At 40.2% G+C, this 22767-nt stretch overlaps 1 protein-coding gene across 1 annotated transcript in view; it reads right to left on the bottom strand.

Moving 5' to 3' along the window:
- The window catches only part of LOC129181106 (uncharacterized), a 69692-nt gene extending 48591 nt beyond the window's left edge, over positions 1 to 21101 (bottom strand). Inside the window, exons 1-4 of the mRNA XM_054775816.1 lie at positions 21096 to 21101; positions 20846 to 21027; positions 16518 to 16692; positions 11578 to 11642 (exon numbers count right to left, since the gene is read on the bottom strand). Coding sequence (XP_054631791.1) covers positions 11578 to 11642; positions 16518 to 16692; positions 20846 to 21027; positions 21096 to 21101 — 428 coding nt within the window. The remainder of the gene's footprint in view (positions 1 to 11577; positions 11643 to 16517; positions 16693 to 20845; positions 21028 to 21095) is intronic.
- Between the last annotated feature and the right edge of the window lie 1666 nt (positions 21102 to 22767).

The following is a 22767-nucleotide window of genomic DNA, read 5'->3' as shown; positions in this document are numbered from 1 at the left end:
CTCCATTTATTTTGATTTCTCCTCTCTTCATCTAATGGAAGGGTTCTCCCAATCTGGACAGATAACAAAAGGGGGGAGGCAGTAGTGGCCAGCGATGGTGGTGGCGAGAGTCCCTTAACATCATTGCAATCACTATGGGCCAATTTATTCGTGGCAATATGTGCCCTGAGCGATGGCTATAGGTAAAACACATACCGTAACGCAGATAAACAGGCAGCCATTCATTTGTCTGCACACCTGACACCATGATGATGTACGACGCTAATACGATTAATATATTAGTACACGGTTTGCATGGACTGAGCATTTTTTCCCCTCCATGTAAGGAATTGCAACCTCTAAGGTTGAACACAATCTGTGCCAGGACACTGCCCTAACTCACATTTTTATAGCGAACAATAGAAATAATCCATTCTAGTATCAATCTGCTGCCATTACAAAACTTTAGAGGGGAAATGTTTTATCATGGCACAATGTTTCTATGGAGGGTTTTTCATCTCAAAATTAAATAAACATAAAGCCAAAGACAAATTAATAGAAAATAAAAGAAATAATTTGTTACACTGACTATTGATCATCTTCGACTTTTATCCAAAATTAAATCATTTTTATCTTTGCGACATTTCTAACAAGCCATGCACGCTTTTATTCCGCAACGTCTGGACTACTGTAATGCACTTTACTCTGGAATAAGCCATGAATTACTCTCTCGCTTACAGTTAGTCCAGAACTCTACGGCACGGCTTTTAACATGAACCAAAAAGGGGGAGCACATCACCCAATTCTAGCCTCCCTGCACTGGTTGCCTGTGCATTTTAGAATTGATTTAAAGATTTTATTGTTTGTTTTTAAAGTGTTGAATGGAAAGGCCCCTCAGTACATCTCGGACTTCATCCAAATTTACACTCCAGTGCGCACACTGAGGTTGGAAGGCCAGATCCAACTGGTGGTGCCCAAGACAAGACTTAAGACCAGGGGAGACCGGGTCTTTTCCTTAGTTGGCCCAAAGTAGTGGAACCCCCTACCCCCTCATGTAAAAACGACCCCCACAATTGAAACATTTACGTCTCGTCTTAAAACCCACTTTTATTCTCTGGCTTTTAACTCGGCGTGAGTCGTGTGGTCCTCTGTGTTTTTCATTCTTTTTTGGGGGGTTTTAAATGGTTTTATTTATTTTAGATTTTATTTTATGTATTTTTTTTTTTTTTTTTTTACTTCTTTTTGTACTTTTACTTCTTATTATGTATGGTTTTAAGTCTGTGCAGCACTTTGAAAACAATGTGCTATATAAATAAAGTGGATTGGATTGGCTTGGATACTCCATCCATCTATCTTCTACGCCGCTTATCCTCATTAAGGGTCACGGGTATGCTGGAGCCTATCCCAGCTGACTTTGGGCAAGAGGGCTACTGAAACTATGAAATGAAACTAGAATTTAGAATTAAAAGAGAAAAAAATCCAAACCTACAGAACATGCCTCTTTGTGGAAAAAGTGATTGCCTCCTAAATCTAATAACTGGTTGGGCCACCCTTAGCAGCAACAACTGCAATCAAGCATTCATGATAACTTGCAATGAGTCTCTTACAGCGCTGACTCATCTTTGCAGAATTGTTGTAATTCAGCCACATTAGAGGGTTTTCGAGCATGAACCACCATTTAAGGTCATGCCCCAGCATCTCAATAGGATTCAGGTCAGGACTTTGACTAGGACACTCCAAAGTCTTCATTTTGCTTTTCTTCAGCCATTCAGAGGTGGACTTGCTGGTGTGTTTTGGATCATTGTCCTGCTACAGAACCCAAGTTGGTTTCAGCTTGAGGTCACAAACAGATGGCCGGACATTCTCCTTCAGGATTTTTTGGTAGACAGCAGATTCATGGTTCCATTAATCACAGCAAGTCTTCCAGGTCCTGAAGCAGCAAAAAAAATCCCAGACATCACACCACCACCATATACTGTTGGTATGATGTTCTTTTTCTGATATGCAGCGTTACTTTTTCGGAAGATGTAATGGGACAGACACCTTCCAAAAAGTTCAACTTTTGTGTCGTTTGACCAGAGTTTTTTCCCCAAAGGTTTCGGGGTTCATCCTGACAAAATTGAGAAATTTTTATTCAGCAGTGGTTTTCGTCTTGGAACTCTGCCATGCAGGCCGTTTTTGGCCAGTGTCTTTCTTATGGTGGAGTCATGAACACTGACCTTAACTGAGGCAAATGAGGCCTGCAGTTCTTTGGATGTTGTTGTGGGGTCTTTTGTGACCTCTTGGATGAGTCATCGCTGCGCTCTTGAGGTAATTTTGGTTGGCCGGCCACTCCTGGGAAGGTTCACCATTGCTCCATGTTTTCGCCATTTGTGGATAACGGCTCTCACTGTGGTTCGCTGGAGTGCAGAAGCTTTAGAAATGGCTTTAGACCCTTTTCCAGGCTGATAAATTTCAATCTCACTAATGTGTTAACAATCTGAGCCTCTTACAAAAAATAAAGTGCACAGCGACTGAAAATGGCTGGTGGTCCAATACCATGAACTCCATAATTTTCCAACAGCGGGCCGCTACCTGGCTCGTTGCTATGGCTAATTTTAGTTTTAGCCTTAGCTCAATTGCTACACTGAATGGAACAGTGCCTGACTTTTAGACTTTTGCGGAGGTAGATAAGATCGGTGGGTAAGATCGGTTTCACATGCAAGGATCGGGGAACATAGGGAATCGGCGGATGCTTAAAGATATGGCAACACGTTATTATGAATGAAACTTGTTCCCTCCCTTTCCCGGTTTGATATTAAAATGAATTTCCAAAAACAGTAGCTTCTCACACTTGCATTTCCCATTGGCTACAATAACGGATTAAAGTAGCCATTGAACCTGCCATGTTCTGGTCAGAAATAACCATAATTAGCAAACAATCCGTCTCCTTTTAAGCCTCATCCCAGCCAACCCCGCCATCACTCAACCGCCAAAGTCTGGACTTATATGCAGACTTTCTGTCTCATCCATTTCCACCCCCCCCCGTCTGCCCTCCAGCTTCTCCTCCTCTCGTCATTGTGCGCTAAAAAGCTATTGTCCGCATCATCTGAAACTCCGCTCTCCGTTATGAAGCAGCAGTAAAAAACATTAGAGTGTTCAGGTTTGGAGCGCTGAATAGAAAATTGTACTTAAGTGGTCTTCTCTTGCCCATCACCTCTGACCTCTACCCTCCTCCACATGAGAAGGGCTGCAGGGGTGGGCTAGGAGAGGACACCAGCAGGGCAACAGCAAACTTGAAAGCAGCCAACATTTGCAGCACTCTTGAAAAACAAGCATTTCACACCTGAAGCCTTTCATGCAGGGCCCCGAGGCATCCCCTTCAAGGCTTTTAATTGGCTATTGCCTCAGAGCTTGTTCTGAGCGCCCATTATGGCGAGGCAACGAGCGGCCAAGTATGTAGAATGAAAAGGGTCCTACTCTCAGATGGGCCTGGTGGCATTAGAAAGTGCCCGATCACTTCTTGCTGTTGAGTGGTGGAGGTATTTCATAGGCGTGCTCGTCTATAAGTGCGTACACAAAGCATTCTGAAAAAGACGGTCTTCCAGAAATCTGGCTTTAAAGATGTTGTTCTGTACTAATCACATCAAGGAAGACACACGCAGCAGAACTAGCTTCACTCTGATATCCTCAACTTCAGCTGTCCTGTTTCTAAATGGCAGCATGTGAACAAGCGGGGAAGGATTTGCTTATTAAAACATTAAAACAAACCCTGCAGCATGCCTCCACACTTCTAGTCTTTGAAATGAAGACATTTGTGGCTTCTCTTTACATATATTTCATGCTTTAATCTTGGCAGAGGCAGGCGAGCCCCCAGGATATGATGTTCCACTTTTTGCTTGGCAATTCTACCTTAAAAGATCGAGTAGTTCTTCCTTCCCCCTGCCATCTGCTATCTGAAGTTTCAACCCATTGCAGCCCGAGGCGGGGAAGCCTGTACTGGCAGCGTGTTTGAGGGCACCCGTGGAGTCCCCGTGGATGGACAGCCATGGGAGAATCAGATAAAGTAGGTGTTTAGTCTCTGGGCTGCTGATGAGGAAAGCTTTGAGCTGGGTTGGGACTCATGGGAAAACTGGCGTGCAACCTAATTATGCCGCGTTGCCAAACCGCCTGTGATTGCAAAATAGAAGGGTGGAGCTTAGATTTTAACAATTGCCCTACTATCTATTTCTAAAGGGGAACGACTGAAGCTAATGAGATTTTTGGGGAGAATGCAACAATTGAAAAAGTATGCAACTGAAATACATTCAAACACAAATACAGAATACAAATTATTGGTTCGGAATTAAAAAGAACGTCGCAGACCTAATTACCTCATCAATGTCTCCCCACCTGCTTGTCACACTTTTGCTGAACGCCACTTAAAAACACGTTAGACCACAAATTATCTGCTATATTTACATTAACACCTCAGCTGGTGGCACAGACGGCCCCAGAAGATGCACACCAGACAAATCATTAAAAAGGTACAATAGGCCCTTCGCTCACTTGCCTCTCGCTTTTGACCATTGAAATAGTCCATCCACTTAATAATTTAATGTAGACAATAACCAGCTATTCACTTGCAGAATTAAGTATGTCATATTAAATACGAATCAATAGAGTCCACATTTTTCATTTTGCATGCTAAATTAAAAATAAAAAAAAAACTACAGCACAGGCCTTCTGTCAGGGTGGTTTGCATTGAACACAAAAAAATTATTGTCAAAAAAGTGATAAATGGTATTTTTATGCACTATTAAATGTCTAAAAGCAGAGATTATCAACTGGTGGGTTGTGACAAAGACAGCAAATTGCATCAAAATATTTTAAAATAATAAAAATAAATACTGAAAATAATAAAGTGCATGTGATTTTGTGTATTTATGTTTAAAAAGATGACAGATCAGATGCATTTGCTCGGTTTGATTTCAGTGTGTCACAACTTCATGACCATGGGAATATGTGGGTCAGAGGGTGAAACCAGTTGTGGGCCACTGTATTAAAGATATAAATATAAATAAATATAAATGATATAAAAGGCCCTCTGCCAAGCCAAGAGAAAACACCCGGTACAGATATGAGGAGTTGTCGATTCATGACGCCCCCACTGAGAGCAAACAAAACTCTTTGCTATTGCAAAGTACAATATACAAACATTTCAGGTACCTGCTATGCAAATGGAAATGAGTACAGTATACAGTATATTGTGTAATCCTGCTGACTACTAACCAACTACTGTACATCACAAGGGATGAAAACCTCTTGCTTCTGCATTTGGGGCAGGTAATGATTGCCAAAACACCACACAACCAAATTTAGTAAAAACCGTACTGCAATAAGAAAAGATTTCTTGCTGCCAGGAGCTAAATATCCCATTATTGTTTTTTTGTTTTTGTTTTTTTATTACATTTATGTTTCATTACATATGAGTGTGCTTAGCGGACGTCTCAAGGCATTGTGATGGCCATAATTTACACTCATAGCTCATAATCCCTTTATACAGAGGAGCATGACAACCGCTCAGATGAGTCACATTTGTCAATGATAGGATTGACAGCGCATGATGAAGCAAGAGATTGCCTCGGAATAACTTTCTTACTCTTTTTTTCCCCTGATGGAGCTCCATGAGCATCTTGCAGGGTTAAAAGAAAAGGAAGTGATCTTTATAAAGTGAGCTCTAGGCACCGCCGTGGATCTAATCATCTGCAGAGGGGCTGGGGAGAGGGGGTGGGTTGCAGGTAGCATCAGTCAGTGCCACGGAGCAACACGATATGAGACACGGAATAGATCACTGCCTGCATGCTATGCGTACAGCCACTCTTGTTGAGACCTCATCCTTCACGGGGGCCAAACTGGTTGCGGTTAGGGAACTGAACTTGGGACAAGGAGGGCTGTAGGTTCAATATCTCCGCCAGACACCGAGCTGAGATACTTAACCTGAGCTGCCTCAATGAACATCCTAGCTAATAAATAGATGGCATATAAAATGTCAGCGCAGTGCCTGCAGATAGCCGCACAGCAATAATAGACCCGAGTCTTCCCGGACTGTGCATATCACAATAAATCCGGCCGGTATCACCAAGAGACGGCGGGGCATGTTTTTGAAGTGCCTGTCATATAATACACTCCAATTCGTATCGGAATTAGTGCCGACTGGAAGACATTTTTATTTACTTTAAATTCCTTTTCTGTTTTTCTTGATGTGTTCCCTTTGCTCTAAAAATAAATGACATTTTAATTCATTGTCAGTTTCCTTTAGTCTCCTGTTCAGACCAGGTGCTCCTAGAGGTACCGAAATCTCAGAAACTCAGAGTGAACAGAACATGAGACATTGTTTTTTTTAAAGTATTCTTTGTATTCTTTTCTTATGTTACCTGCCATTTACTTCTGTTTTTAAAAGTAGATTTTAATGTTTTATTGGAATGTTTTTTCTATATTTTACTTGTCTCACTATGTTTTCAACCGTGGTTGTTAAAATACTTTCTAAATAAAGTTGGTTGAAGAACTTGAAGTCTAATGCTTAAACCTTTGAGTAAGGTATAGTCTTTTTCCTATACCTTGACTGAAGTTTCGCTCCAGTGTTCACAGAGTACAAGAAGAAAAAAAATCAATAAAGCAACACAACAGCTAGTCTCAAGAGGGTTTCACTTTGGATTAAGAACAGAGAGGGAGGGGGAAAAAAGCAAGAGAATGCAATATCGGGACGGTATTATGACATTATCAAAATCCTTATTGATTACTGATACAAAAGGTAATCTTACAGGTAGTAATTGAAAGGGAATCCAGCGCTGCACTGTCAGACAGGGAGTGATAGACAATGACATGACATAAAGCAACACCAGACAAGGGGCAGTGGTTTAAGTGATCTGGCAGCCCTCCTGTCAGGATCGATCAGTCCTGCTGAAATTTAGAACAACAGTCTAAATTGGTCTTAATGGTGTGTTTCATGCTCCCAGTCTCCTCCATGCGTTGACAAAGATCCAGTGCCCTTCATCGCGCCGGGTTCCTGCCCTCCCCCTTTCAATTCGGGCACACCACTGATCTCTGCTCTCTGAGGAACGGGAGCACATTGGGCAAAGGGGGCGCCCACAGCATCAAGTGGCTTACATCCCACCTCTGATAGTCGGGGAGGTCCCCCACCCACCACTCTTCTAAAGTGCTGGAAAACAAGCGCCAAAGTCCTTGCTGTGCGCCAAGCAATTTTCTGATCAAAATCCTCTTCTGGTGATTTGTTTGGTCTTTCTTTCCTAATGGCAGCAAGGAGCAGCCATAGGGGCAGGCCATGGAGCTAACTGTGTGGTAGCGGCACTAGCTTCTGTCTCATTCTTTAATGGGGCACACCCAGAAGGGACACGCACAAAAAAAAAAGAAGAAAGAAGAAAAGAAACCTCTGACTGTCCCTCTCCCACTCTGTTGGAAAGTAATCTGCTTACATCATTAGGCTAAGCATGCTGAAACAAATTACCAGATGTTGCGTTCCTTTTTGTCACGTCCTTTTTGTTAGCATCTTTAAATACTCCCCACCATTTTTTCCTCACTAGTGCCCCCCACCCCCGGACACCTTGGCACAATAAGGTCGCTTGCAAATAATTGAAAGGTGGTAAAAAACAACTATTTACTATTACTATCTAGCTCTGCTGAGGACGGGATCAGCCGTGGTGCTTATATTCTCCACAAAGAAAAAGAAGAAGAAAACAACTTAAAAAAAAAAAAAAAAAAAAAGCCAATTGACGGCTCCTACCCATGGTTGCATTTGGTAGGGTTTTATTTTTGGGGGGAGGGTCCACTCTTGTTTAACCCATTTTAAACCATTTAGAGATAAAGGCATGTCCCAGTGTTCATTGTAACTCTGAAGCCTGCCGAGCACGCAAACACATATAAGTCAAAAAAGAATAACGTCCTCAATTTATGTTTATCATCAATATTTTACTGCTTAATTTATTTTTAAAATACAATTTTGGCAACTTTTAAATGAAATTACAATTATTGAAAATCATTATTTAAAGGCATTTAAAAAAAATAAACATATTTAAATAAGTGAACATATTTATTATTAAAATGCAATCAAATGATATTGCTTAAAGTGCTCATTTGTATTTAAATATATTTTTTAAAATCATATTTGAATAAAACTAGCAAATTATTATGATAATTATTAAACTATAATAATATGCTCACATTTATTTATTTATTTTGTATTATTCAATATTTTCTTTTTGCCTTAAATGTAGCTGAATCATTGTATATAATTCCACACCTTGATTTTGCTAGCACACACACACACACAATACACACTGTTCAGAATTGTGGCAAATACGACCGATACACAGTATAAATTTATAATAATCTGTATGTATTTAGTGTGCACTATAGCAAAAAAAAAAAAAAAAAAAAAACTACTGCTAGCCTGGCCATGACCTTCCCTTTCTTGACACATACAAGAATACAGACACAGATTATTTTTTCTTTCAAACCAAATTGCTCACATATTTACCTCTTATCAACAGCCCGGCAGCGATTGTGATTCATAGCAGTCATTTAGGTGATAATGCATTCATTCACTACATGGTCATAAACACACACACACACACACACACACACACACACACACACATGCACACACCTTCCAGCATATCTGCAAGTTATGCTGCAATGATAGTTGCTAAACAGCAGGCAGAAAACTCAAGATGGTGTTGATTGATAAATTGACAGGTTAATTTTGGGATGGATAATGAGAGTAAAACCCTGAAAGATGCTGGAGAGAAGGCTCTGAACCTCTTTTGCTCTACCTTGGAAGCAGTGCCATCTGTCTATTACTGCTAGAACCGCATGCACGAGCAGACACTCAGCCGCATTTGTACCTTATAGGTTCAACAAGGCTTTTTTCACCTTTGTTTCTTTATGTGCCAGCCATCTATCCATTATGTTTCATCCATCCATTCCATGTGACCTAGTTCAATTTCACAAAAGGCCTATTACCATTTTTGACTGTATATGAAATAACATAGAATAGATTCTATCTTAGAGAATAATGTACATTTGTGGCTTCAATCTTTGGTGTGTAATTCCGTAAAAAGAAAAAAAGAAAAATAAAACTGGTCTTAATTAAAGAACAAATGCAATAGAAGGTTTAACTTCAGGTGAACAAGGTTTGCATCGCTCTTCCACACATTTCTGCCGCTTGGCACTGCAATGTGCCAAGTCTGCAAGCACTGTTACTGTACATCATCCTCTCCATGAATCAGCACACTGTCTTAATGATGATCAGATGGCACTAGTTTAGCTCCACGCATCATGCCCATTATTTCCATCTAGTCTAGCGTAGTGTGTGAATGCATCTTACCCAGTAAGATGTGTGAAAGATGTGAATCAGAAATCACTAACACAATTACAAGTGACAACACAACCATGATTATATAGTTCTTATAGTTCTTCATGGAAAAATGTGATTTCAAATAAAAATCAATACATACACAGCACATACATATACTGACTATAAATAAATATATACTGTATATCCATATATACACACACACACACACAACATGCTACTTTGAAATAACCCAAATTAATTGATAAAAGATATAAAAAGATATTTGTAATTTTTTGGGTTATTCTCTTAGCAGTGAAGGAAGTTTTCAAAAACACATCTGCCTAGCTACATAAAATAAAATAAAAAGCAAAAAATGTACATATTTATTGTGGGATTAAATCACTTTTTGTATTCAGTTTCTTAATGTGTTTATTTGTTTGTAAAAATGTGGTTTCCCATCTAAATAAGGTTTTGTAATCGGTCCAGTACTGAAATTTCCACGAGCATAATAAAAATGTTTTAAAATCTTTGTGCAGAGCAGGGACGGCTCAGTTTGTGTGCTACAATATGAGACGATGATGAATCTGACCGTGGCAGACAACAACGCTCTGTTGCGATGGACGCAAAACGTGAGGGGGAAAAATATAATAGAAACTGTAATAACATTCTGTTAATATGAATTGATGATGTAATAATATAGTGACAATATAAATCTGGAGATATAAGCTTAAAGCCACTGCACTGCAAAAAAATTTAATACATTCACACTCTAAGCCAGAGTGATTATAAGTGTCATAAAAACAAAAGGACTTTGTTTTTTATTAAAAAGCTGACGTGAAATACTTCATGATGTGCATTGATCTGCTTTATAATGAATAGACTCCCTGCACATCACATCAAACTGCATTAAATGCCAAATTGAGTATGAAAAGGCTCAAGCACACCGCAGAGCCATTTATAAAATTTGGCATGTATAGCAACAATGGTGTTCCACAAGCATTTTCTTTCAGCGCATTTTGTCCCATATTGTTGGAACGGAGCTCGATTGTGTTGGAGAATAAGCACGGCTTAGGGTGTTATTGTATTGCTGTAAATGCTGCTGATTACCAATAAGCGCATGGTCACACCTAGGGGTGCCGCACTCCTCCCATTCATTTCAACACCATCCTGAACTCTGACAGACAGCAGCAGGACCAAAAGAAGGGCACAAGGGATAAATCTTTGGGGGGATCCACCCTCTGCGTCTAAGGCTGCAAAGCACCCAGCAGCTTGATCCCGTGTCACTTGGAGGGCAAGTCTTGGCTCTGCCTTGATTTGCCTTTGAAATCTAAACATTTAATTGTGGACAATGAAAAGAGTTCAATCGAATGAATGGTTGAAGGATATGAGGGGCGGGTTGGGCTACTTGGGGAAAAATGAGTATACATAAAAAAAAAAAAAATCAAGAGGGAATAATGAAATTAGGGATGGGGCGAGAGGAGAAAAAGACAGCATGGCTGGAGAACTTGAAGCGCTGACCCCTATCGTCCACGGTGAAAAGCAAGAGATTAGAAAGCGTTTCATGCTAATTTCCATGGAGATTTCTGTAATTTCGCAAAAATTACTTCTTCCCGCTTTGATTTGTCCATACTGGCCACCGCCCCATGCTAGCATTGTCGGGGTGGTCCACTCTATCATGCCTCCACTCTCATGGGCCCCTGATGGCCCCTCGCGGCGGCCTGCCGTCGTGAGATTACTGAAGCGATGCTGACGTCTCTATCAGCTCGCGCCACCGCCATGCCCTCTCTCAACCCCACCCTCCCGCCATCAAGCCATCCATTTGCTTTAGCCTGGCTTCTTTTCTGCCCACCCACAGCAAACTCTCACAGATCCCTCAGATGATGGCTTCATTGGTTGGTGACGCGGCACCCTGCAAACTTGTACCGGCCTTTTTAGCATGCCAAGACAACCTGCACGGTCAGAATCCCCCTCTCCCTCCCACTACCACCTCACCCCCCCACCATTGTACACTGCTTCACCTCTTGCTTTTTCTCAGCCTACTCTCCCTCGGCATCATCCTGGTTTGTGCTTCTGCCTGCCACATCAAAGGAGAACCGGGGGTCATGGAGCCACAGGCATGGAATATAAATGTAGCCAACTGTGTGGCAGTATGGGAAATCAATCCTCTAAAGATAGCCCCATACTCTTCATGAACCCATCATCCGTCGCTGTTACATATAGAAACATACAGTCCTTTGTGTATTCTATAGCGACGCTGTTCCTACCTTTTTTGTCGAAGCGTCTTTTGTGGAACTTCCCTGGTCAACTTCAGGGAATTCAGTATAGAATGCTGAAAAAGAGAGTGAAATATCCTTTAATATAAGTTTATAATCTTTGTATTTTTCCTCCACCTAGAATACCCTTAAAAGCTACAAAATTAGGTACAATTTTAGGAGATCCACTGCATTTTTAGCACAGTGCTACAAACCATTATCATATCAACATGTGGAGTGAAATCATTGAATGGAGTGAGCAAAGGAAAAAAAAAATACTAATATGAGTGTTCACAAGGTATATGGAAGAGAAAGAATGCTGAGAACCACTGTCTGATATCGTTTACCCGGAAATTCAATCATCCATCATTATTCAATAAGTTATAGCTTCATCAATATCCTGCATTTATTCATACATTATACAATACAATGTTTCTGTCAGGTTTTCACTCCTGTATTTATTTAATAATAATAATAATACTAATGGATTCAATTTTTTATAGCACTTTTCAAGGCACCCAAAGCGCTTCACAATGAAGCAAACCCATTATTCATTCACTCAGTCACACACCGGTGGTGGTAATCTACTGTACATCTGTACAGCTGCCCTGGGGTAGTCTAACGAAAACCTGCCCGCCAATTCGCGCCTACGGCCTCTCCGACCACCACCAAACACTCGTTCACATCCATGCACAAGTGTGGGCAGCACTGGAGGCAAGGTGGGTCAAATGTCTTGCCCAGGGACACAACGACAGTGATTGGGTGGAGGGAGCGAGGATCGAACCGCCAACCTTCCAGTTTCTGGATGACCAGCTCTACACCTCCTGAGCCACTGCCGCCCTTATTTATCCAACTTGCATATTATTTATCTCCTTTAATGTATTTTACTTTCTATGTATTTATGCATTAATTACTTTTTTTCTGCTATTATTAATGTGCTTATTTATTTAGACATCTTAGTATTTTTATTTCTGAACACTTTTTTCCCCCCTTCGTTTCATCACTGCATGAGCTATCCATCAATGCTAACACATTGTCTATTCATTTCTCTCCTTATTAGAAAATGATAACATTTAAACACAGGAACTGAACAAACTATCAGTAATTGCTGAGACAGGGAGAAGAGGTCGGATTAAATCAGCTCTGCTTCTTCCTACTCCTTTTTGGGATATGAATTTTGCATGTGTAAATGTAATGAACTTAAAACTTTTTAAGCATGTTCAAAATAAACTGAAGCATTACTATTGCTATTACCATAAAAACTTTGTCCTGACTGACAGTGTTAAATAGATATTCATTGGTTGTAGTATGGAGCGGTTAATACTGCAGTATGATGCAGCGCAGTGCAGTCATGCAAACCACAATAAAAAATATTGATAAATGAATACATATTTTTATTTTTTCAGAAACCCTAAAAAGGTCATCCTCTTGGTCTAGCTCCGAGGTTCCCAAAGTGGGGTACGCCAACTGTCATACGGGCTACGTGAATAAAAATGAAAAGTATGTTTGATGATTATTTTGTGCATTAAGAGTCTTTAATCTTGAATATTTCATTTACAGTATATTGGTGCTCCAATCCCCGCATGGCACATTTGTACTTTTGTACTTCAAATACTGCTTTATCATGATTGTTAAGGTTTCCCCTTCAATTTGGTATTATATGAATATGCAGACTTAAACCATGGCCCTCGTGAGTGGACAAAAAAAAAAAAAATGAAGCTCAAATTCAATCAATTCAAACAGAAGGATGCCAATCTGGAATAAAAGATATGAAGGATGATTACTCATCTATTTATCAGTGCTCATGTCAAACTTGATTAAAATGTCACCATGCAAAATACACATTTTTGACCTGGAATTATTATAAAATCAATGAACCAATTAATTAAGTTCAATATTTCAAGTTAAGTTTTGTTTTTTTAAAGTGTGCAGGAGTAGGTGGTATATGGTTTCTGGCCAAATGTCTGAAGGGGTACATGAATGTTTGGGAACCACTGGTCTAGCTGATCTACTGTTGGAGCTGATTAGATTTTTCAGGTCTAAGCAGCGTTTCACAAACTCAGGGTCAGGTCTCAAAATCCGTTAATTTTTATCTGCTAATTGCAATTTATTATTATTAGCAGTGGGACTCAAACAGTGACTCTCGAGTTCCAAAGCCAAAATCTTACAGATGGAACTCCTTCCACCTTCGGTTACTGATTATCATGCAGAACAACGCATGGGGATTTTCTATGTTTGATGTGATAATGTGATGAATGCATGTTATGCTATTCATCATTAGTTTGTTTGGTCAAACATGATGTTGAGCACCACTTTTTCATGCTACTGAAAGAGAAAATGTCTCCAGACTTTTGACCGGTATTTTAGTAGGTTTTTAGTACATTTTTCATTTGAGCTGAAAATTTAGAAACCCTGACCTGAAGTGTGTCTCAGGTGAATAAATGTGTGTGTCCATGCAAGGAAATTAAGAATCCTTAAGAAAGAAAAATGGGACTGTGAATGAGTAAAACGCAAGAGTCGAAGTATGTAAAAAAAATTTGTTGGAGGTCCTTTTCACGCCAGCATAAACTGGGGATGCTTCCTGAAATTTGTCATATAAATTTAACTTTGACACCTGACAAGCAGATGGTGGTAAGAAAAAAAAAAATCAGCTGACTGACCCACCACCCCCCAAGCTGCGGCAAATTGTATCATCAGAAATGAATGGGGAAAAGCTATACAGTGGACTTGGATTGGCAACTGAAATAAACATTCTGTCGGGGGATGTCATTGTCTACATTAATGACAAGAGATGCCACGCAGGCTGCTGCACTTGACTGACACTGTGTTTTGTGCAGTGTGACAGGGCTTGTAAATGCTAACTCCCTTTGGCTGCATCTCCCAGCCCGCTGGAGCAAACGCTAGGCAACACCTCACAGTGCTGAGGCGCTACACTTTGACGCACTCTGCGGTGATGATACATGTCGACGTTATCTCAGGGCACAACGTTTACTGGACTATATTAACCTTGACACAGTAAGTCGACCCATCACCACCAACTTTAACAATTAAAATTGAATACAAACTAACAAATTGTATTCCTCAACAGACGTGTATCAGGAAGAGGAAAGGGGCTTTTAAAATCACTTTGTGCAAACCACAAGCAGACAAGCATCATCTTGAAGTGTCTCTACCACAAAAGGCTTCACAGACCACAATATGGAAGATGTGTGTTCAGCACTAGGCTAATGCACTTACAGCCTGCCACAACTGATACACTACAGCCACACAATGGGCACCATATGGGTTTTTCCATGCTTTTAGAAAACACAGAGTTTCCCGGTCGGTTAGAGTCTTCCCGAAACACTTTTTTTTTCCTACTGTATTTGCTTGCTTATTGCTAAGGAGTATTAGGCCCACACTGCTATGATTAAATAGTAACATTGGTCATATATGGTTTTATTTGGACTTAAGAAGTTCCGTTGAGAAACATCATGTTTACGCTTGTACAATTCAACATGTCCTAAAAGGAGTACAAGCAGAGCTTATTTAATCTTATCCCTTTTCTGTGTCTCAGTAATTACTAGTAATTACTGACATATGTAACATTACAAGGTAGATGAATGTCATGTCAGGCTATTCAACATAATCATTTTTTGCGGGAGCATCATACTGTATATGTTTCATATTTTGTACATAAAGCCAATGCAAGGCCCTGCTATATAGCTTTCTATATGACAGGAGCACGCTACTGTTTTTAGGAGTCTGCTGCAAAAATGTTAGTTGCTTCCAACTTTTGAACTCAAGTCGGCGGCCCAAGATGATCAGAAATCCAGTCAGTATCTGGTGTATAACCAGTCAGTATCATTTGCCCCTAAAGCCATACAGTATATCGTATGGGCGTATTTAGTCATTTGGGGGCCCAAGGCAAACCCAGCCATTGGGTCCTCCACATCCTTGTACTGCACTGACAAAAGTTATTTCATTTATTTTAAGTTTAAATTTTTACAAAAGATATGTACTTTGGGCCACTTTTTTTTCCTGTTTTTGAAATCTGCTTAAGTTGCTAGGTACTGTACATTGCCATGTTTATATGCCGATTTTAACCATTTTTATATTAATGTTGATCATCTTTATCACCATTAAGCAACATTTCATGTAGTCTAGCGCTTTAATAAATTAAATTTTTCTGATGAAAAGCGTCACTCTCAGCTTGATCCCTAAAACTACTGCATTCTTCTTGGCTGTGCTGCGGTCACAAGCCTCTAGCTGTGTACCTATGGTAATTTTGATTAAAAAAAACAAAAAAAAGTTTCCCTCTCGCCTTCGATTCTTCCACACTCCACTGGCGTAACTTCGCATCAGTTTTCTCCAAACCGCGGCAACAAATTTCGCTCCCGTCTTCTAGAATCAATCTTCACATGCGCAGTAACAAGGAATAGTCCATAGCATGACAACGGATGGGGAAAGCATGAAGCAACCATGACAGATCAAGCATGTAGTTTTTTGATGTAGTTTTAAGAACGTGAATTAAGACTAAAACAGTAATCAGTTTTTATGAGACGTTTGGGGACCCCTGGATATCTTGGAGACCCAGGCAATTGCCTGTGTTTGCCTAATGGCAAGTCCGCCACTGACAGTATATGCTCAGTGGGTAAAATGTCTGGCCATGCAAGTACTGGGATGTTTTCAGCTTCCAGGAATTGTGTACAGGTCCTTGCAACATGGGACCGTGCATTATCATGCTGCAACATGCAGTGTATCTCTGTTAGGGTTGGGCATCAAGTCTTGAGCATCGTTGGGAACCTGGACTAAACATTACGAGTCTCCCGAGATTGTTCAATTTTTAAAATTTGAATACCTTGTTTCGATGCCCAGTCCAACGACTGGAAGAAATAGCCTGCATTCTGTCCAGGGTCCATGCACCATTTCCCCGGCTGCATGAAGCCCACTTCCCTACTAGATATTCTCACCTCCCCTGGAGCCTCGCTGGGCGTGCTCCAGGCGGAACACCTAGCTGCTCTGGCTGGTCTCCAGGTACCATTCCCGAGCAGCTGGAGGCTCCTTTCCCCCTCTCCACACTTCCCCACCTTCCATGGACCCTCTCTGGATGGACAGCCTGCCTTCACCGCACAATCCCAAGCAGCACTTGTCAACGCAGAAGCACGCACACCTGAGGTTTTCAAAAAGAAAGATATTTTGCAAAAGTGTAGTTCTGTAGAAACCTCCTAACATTGATGTTTGATATTTATATACCGATTACAAATAGCCCTGTGAGAAATTCATAGTAAAGTTCGAATAATTAATTGTAATAAAAAAAAACATGGATAAGCTAAGACATTTAATCCAAAAAGAAGTCTGGTTAGCACCCTCATTTATCCATCCATCCATCCATTTTTTATGCTGCTTGTCCTCACTAGGGTTGCGGGGGTATGCTGGAGCCTATCCCAGCTGACTTTGGGCGAGAGGCAGGGTACACCCTGGACAGGTCGCCAACCAATCGCAGGGCGCAACCTCATGGTTTTCATGACACTACCTCTTAAAAGGATCGGAATCGAGGGATACGGGAATGGAAGTAAGTCAATGGAATTGGGACTGGAATGTTCATGGTTCAACCCTAACAGATTATCCTTGAACTTTAGTAAAACTAAAATAATGCTATAAATCTCTCCACACTCTTTACTGTTCTCTGGTATTACCATATCTTACTAATTGTGTGGAGATATGGGGTAATAACGATCAAAGCAATCTTCACTTGCTACCGCTAAGATAATGCATAAAGTTAACAATAACCTGCTACCCAAAAATGTACTTACCTACAAGAGAGGAGAAATATGATCTTAGGGAAAAACTGAACTTGAAACACTTGTATGCCAGAATAACGCTAAAAACACATGTTTTTTTGATGTTTGCAAAATACGAGACAGAAGAGTCTTGAACATGTTTTGTTATGCTTGTCTCTATTTATTATTATTTATTTATTTATTATTATACTGATTATTATATTTATTGTGAAAAAAATCTTAACAATGACATCATAATGTTCTATTACCTTATCATTATTCTATATACTTAAAAAATCACATGGAATACAGGAAGTGAATAAAATGTACTGTACAAGATGTGGAACGGATGGGGGGTAGGATTAAATACGCTTTGCTTCTTCCTACTCCTGCTCGTAATTGAATTATGCGATGTATTCCATTGTAACTTGCATGCATGTTCAAATAAAATTAAACCATTACCATAATATCTGTGCATTCAAAATGCAATCAATAAAACACACTTTTCATTGTCCATAACATACGCCTGCCCATTCCCTAACCCCACCGCCACTATGGGCCACTCTAGCCACAACACAGGACAGGACACTCACTGGACATAACATCCATTGAGCATGTTTGCGATGCTCTGGATCGGTGTATACGGTATTTTAGGCAAATGGTGGTAACACCAGATACTGACTGGTTTTCGGACCCCCCAGGCTGCACCAATACAGTCAATCTGCATATTTTGGAGTGATCTTTTATGGTGGCCAACCTAAGGCACACCTGTGCAATAATCATGCTGTCTAATCAATCTGTGATGTGGATGAATTATGAATGCTCGCTAACACGCATTTATCTTCTAAAATGACTAGGACTTAAGTTTTTATTGTCATATTTGGACTTGTAGAATATTTCGGTGTGTGTGTGTGTGTGTGTGTGTGTGTGTGTGGCTTGAATACACCTTTGTAGCTGGTAAAAATATGCGTAACAATATATCCGGATGTTAGTCTATGAGATGCAAAAATGATAGGTAGAGTTTAGTAATATTAAAAGTTCATAAAAGTATTTCATCTTTTTCTTCACAATATGTTTTGCAACCATTTTGCAGCTGAGAATGAAAGTGCCTGCAGCCCCACAAGAATACACTGTGGCCAATGCATGAGTTGTGGAGAGGCTCTGTAGGCTGGAGGGCTGGACAGTGCGGTGTACTCTTCCCCCCCGCCTAATGCCCTACCCATTGATCTTTCCCGTAACTACAGCTCCCCACAGAAACCCACACAATCTGTGCAGAGGAGTGCTCCTAGGCACCCCCCACTTCAAAGGTGCATATTTACTCTTAGAAATTTAGAGAAAGTGCAGCTGTGGATGCATCCTCCAACCTCAATCAATGATAGGGCTGTGCCTCCTGACCCTCCCCCCTGCTGGCTAATAAAGTGCTTTTTAGGCTCGGTGGTTTCTTACTGCGAGTCTTGTGGGGTTGGTTCCAACCAGCACTTAGGTTTGTTTCCATTGTCTCCCTTCTTTAAATTGATTTAGACAAATACTATCTTGTGGCTCAGCAAAGTTACATTGTTTTCATGTAGGGAGGGGCAATTTAAAAAAGTAACGGGCAATTGATTATTATTTTTTTAATATAACATTTATTTTAGATGTCAGGAAATACTTGTTTGTTGTTGTCATTTAAAAATCAGATGATACGTAAACATTCTTGTTCGTCTTCAGACAGCAAACTACTTGAGAATGAACCAACAGCGCCTCTGTTGGCAGCAAAAAAGTAGTGCACTTCATTCCGCGTATACAGTACATACAGAACTGAACAGAAAATGCAGTTTTTAAAAGAAACGTTTTATTATTAAAGCAGAAAAATAATCCAAACCTACATTGGCCTGTGTGAAATTGCAAGACCATATATGTATCATCCAACTCACAAAAACGTCTCAAGTCTGCTCATCCTGTGAACGACACTTCCTCATTGTCACAAGATGACAACGAGTTGCATTCATGGACATTCCCGAAAATCACAACGTCAAGACACAATCACAACAATGCTCATGTGTGGTCTAAATAAGCAGAAAGACAAAGAAAAACAGTAAGTGGATATTCTTATCGCTCGACTGTGGAAGCACAATTTGTTGCATTTAAGAATTCTCGGAAATCCAAGAAAATGCATCTACACTCAAAACATGTGAATTCAACTTAAGTTACGTGGTGTCACTGAACACAACCCCATAGTAACACAATTAAAGTGAGATTCTGCTACTATTATTATACAGTATATATAACATACAAGTACAAGTGCAAGCCCTTAATTTCTCTTGGAGATTAATAAAGTATGTACAGTATATAATCTATTACATAGACTAGCGTTAGGCAAATACATATTCAGACATGGATGGCATCTTTTAGCTTGATTTGAACTTCCAGTTAATTTGGAGCTGTTAACATTTACAAATACTGTAGATATAATTGTGTCCTGTCATTTATCTTTCTGTGCATAAAATGCAGCAAAAATAGGCATAGTTTACACATTGTGGCAAATGGTCATTAATCATGATTCATTAATTTTACAACTGATTAATTTGATGATTAGTTTAATATTTTAAATGGATTTTAAATGGACTAGGGGAGAAAAAAAGTTACTCGTGACCATCTTCTAACCTCTGTTTTGCTGTTGCTTGCAAGTTGGCCTTTTCAAAATAATTACTACATCCTCACTGTTTGCGTGCCTAAAAGATATGCCTAGAAAATATTTTAGGATAATTATCAGCATTATTTTCATATTTCCAAATACATATTTGAAAAAATATGGCTTTAATTGGCTTTTTAAAAAAAATCCACATTTGCAGTCAGTTTTAATGTATTTGACATAAAAAAAGCAGACTGATGTTTCATGCTGGGATGGTTATGATGATGATAATGTTTACGCTTTAAAAAATGCCAGTCATGAAAAAAGGTTTCTTCCAAAATACCTGTAATTAAGCACAGCGAAATTTTAGTGATGATGCAAGGTACTCTTCTTCCCCATTGCAGGTCCTTCCCTCCGCAGCAATTAGAAAAATAAATGTCAGCTGTCATGTTTTTTCCTTCTTAATTTCAGCTAAATGCGAGTCTCCGAAGCTTCCCAGTGGGAGATTAATTTTTTTTAAATGACATTTGAAACTGTACTGTATTCATTCTGTACTTAAGAGGAAAGTCAGTTTTAAGTGATTGGTGTTAAGGTCTTCAATGATTTGCAGACAAACATTCAAGTTTTGGACATTTGTAAGAAAAAAAAAGGAAACTTGCACACATTAGTAGTGAGTGTTGTGACATCACCCCAAGTAAATCCTTCAAGATTGAAATGCCATTAATCCTAACTTATTTGGACGCTGCTAGACATATCCTCTTCCCTCCCTAGCACACACTCCAAGTCTCACTCGGTGGCTTCTAACATGCTCACAGGACTTTGTTAGTAGGTATCAGCTTGCAGCGAGCAGACCGAGAGGGAGAGGGATGTGGTAATCATCTCTATCTCCGGCTCCTTGGCAGCTCACCTCCCACCCCCCGGCATGCTGGCAGACACTTGCCATTGAGCGGCTGTCAGGCTGAAAGGGTGTGGGGATGTGGGCTCGGCCTGTACGCAGTTCACGGTTGTTTCTTTCCAAAAGCCACTGAAGCTAAAAAGCCTAAGTGGCGTCTGATCTACCTGCACTGGCAGTTCTGACACACAGCGACGCTAACAAGGAGACCACCGGTTAAGAGTCAAAGTCGATTATGCCTCCCTTGTGGGTTTAGCTTAGCTACCGCCATGCTTGTTGTTCTAACCACTTCTAACAGGAAAGTTGTTCAGCGGGTGTGGGCAGTGAAATGTTACAGCCTTTATGAGGAGTTTAAACTGTCAGTCTTGATTAATGTCAGGAGAACTTTCCAGCAAAACTATAAATTAGGGCTGTCAACGCATTAACTGATGTTTCCATTAACGGGACTATTTTTTTAACGCGTAATTAACGTGCACACGTCCTGCTTGAGTCTCGCCCCACACCGTAGTTTGAGGAAACGTAGCAGTGGATATGAAGCTACAAGCGGGAACAAATATTGAGAAGAAATGGACAAAAAAGGGTATTTTGAATGGAAAGTTTAATTTCAAAGCCCTGTTTGATGGTTCTCGCAACAAGACCAAAGGAGAGCGAGTGTCAGCACACAGCAATGTGCCTACTTATGCAACATTAATTATTGTACGTTGTGGCTCAAATCAGGCTATGCTACGTTAAAATTAAAGGCACAAATATATCTCCATAAATACGCACCTCCAAAAAACTGTTCATTAGGACTGTTCCCTCTCCCCTCAACCACCATCACTTCACTCGCCCACGACACTGGTCCAACAGGCCAAATAGATTTGTAGCTTGCTCATAGAGCCGACGCCACAAACCACAAACCCCACAAAGATCCACAAAAGTAGAGGTGCCCAAATTGTGGCCCAGGGGCCATCTGCACACCGTGGCTAATTTGTCACTGCATCACTGCAGAAACCAAATAAAATTTTTAAAAAACAGCAAAAATGGTCACATGTCTGCAATGTGGCTGTGGTGGGTCGGTGACATCATCGCTCTCGTATCGCCTGTAAAGGAGTAGCAGATACTGGCTGTGATATTTCATATATCAACTACAAAGAGAAAAACCTATCTTGTTTGGGTGGCTTTATTTCAGAGCAAGCGTCAACATCTTGTCGATGTCGAACAGCTCCTCCATACAACAGACATACTCTACTGATGCCTAGCACATTAGTGCCATCTAGAGGCATTGAAGTGCAACAACATGACACATACTATATAACACTGGCACACAAGCATAGAGCACCCTCTCACAGCTGTCAGTGTGAAAAAAAACATACATAAGTCGCTCCGGAGTACAAGTCGCAGGACCAGCCAAACCATGAAAAAAAGTGTGATTATAGTCCGGAAAATGCGGCATATAAAGTATATCAGTGACGTGCGGTGAAGACCATGGCGGGTGAGGCACTGGCTCCTTTAGAGTATTTTAAAATGTTAATACAGGTAGTTCATTAAAAGGATATTCCAAAAAAAGTACAAACTAATTCACTTTGGTTAAAAACATGTTTTCAAATTGTTTCAGGACAGTCCCATTTTTTTAAATTGTTTTTGTAAATGTTTGTTGTTTTTTTGTAAATGTTTGTAAATGTAGCTCTAGCCAGCACTGTTGTTTGTGTATTTCAAGTTAAAACTAGGGATGAGCCTGATCGTTTTAGACTAGTATTCATTACAGATAATGCATATTTGCAGAGTACGAGCATGAAACGAATACAGGTCATTATTATCTGTAATCATGATGAAGGAAAATACTCATTGGGTAACTACTTATGTATTCACTCTTCACGCTCTGTGATTGGCCAGTCACACACAGCGACCGCCCCTCCCTAGACAGACTCGCAGTCAGTGAGAGGAGGCATGCCTCT

Source organism: Dunckerocampus dactyliophorus, chromosome 5 (assembly GCF_027744805.1).
Source record: "Dunckerocampus dactyliophorus isolate RoL2022-P2 chromosome 5, RoL_Ddac_1.1, whole genome shotgun sequence".
Lineage (NCBI taxonomy): Eukaryota > Metazoa > Chordata > Actinopteri > Syngnathiformes > Syngnathidae > Dunckerocampus > Dunckerocampus dactyliophorus.
The sequence above is the reverse complement of the archived record's forward strand: the minus strand, read 5'-3'. Positions and strand labels throughout refer to the sequence as shown.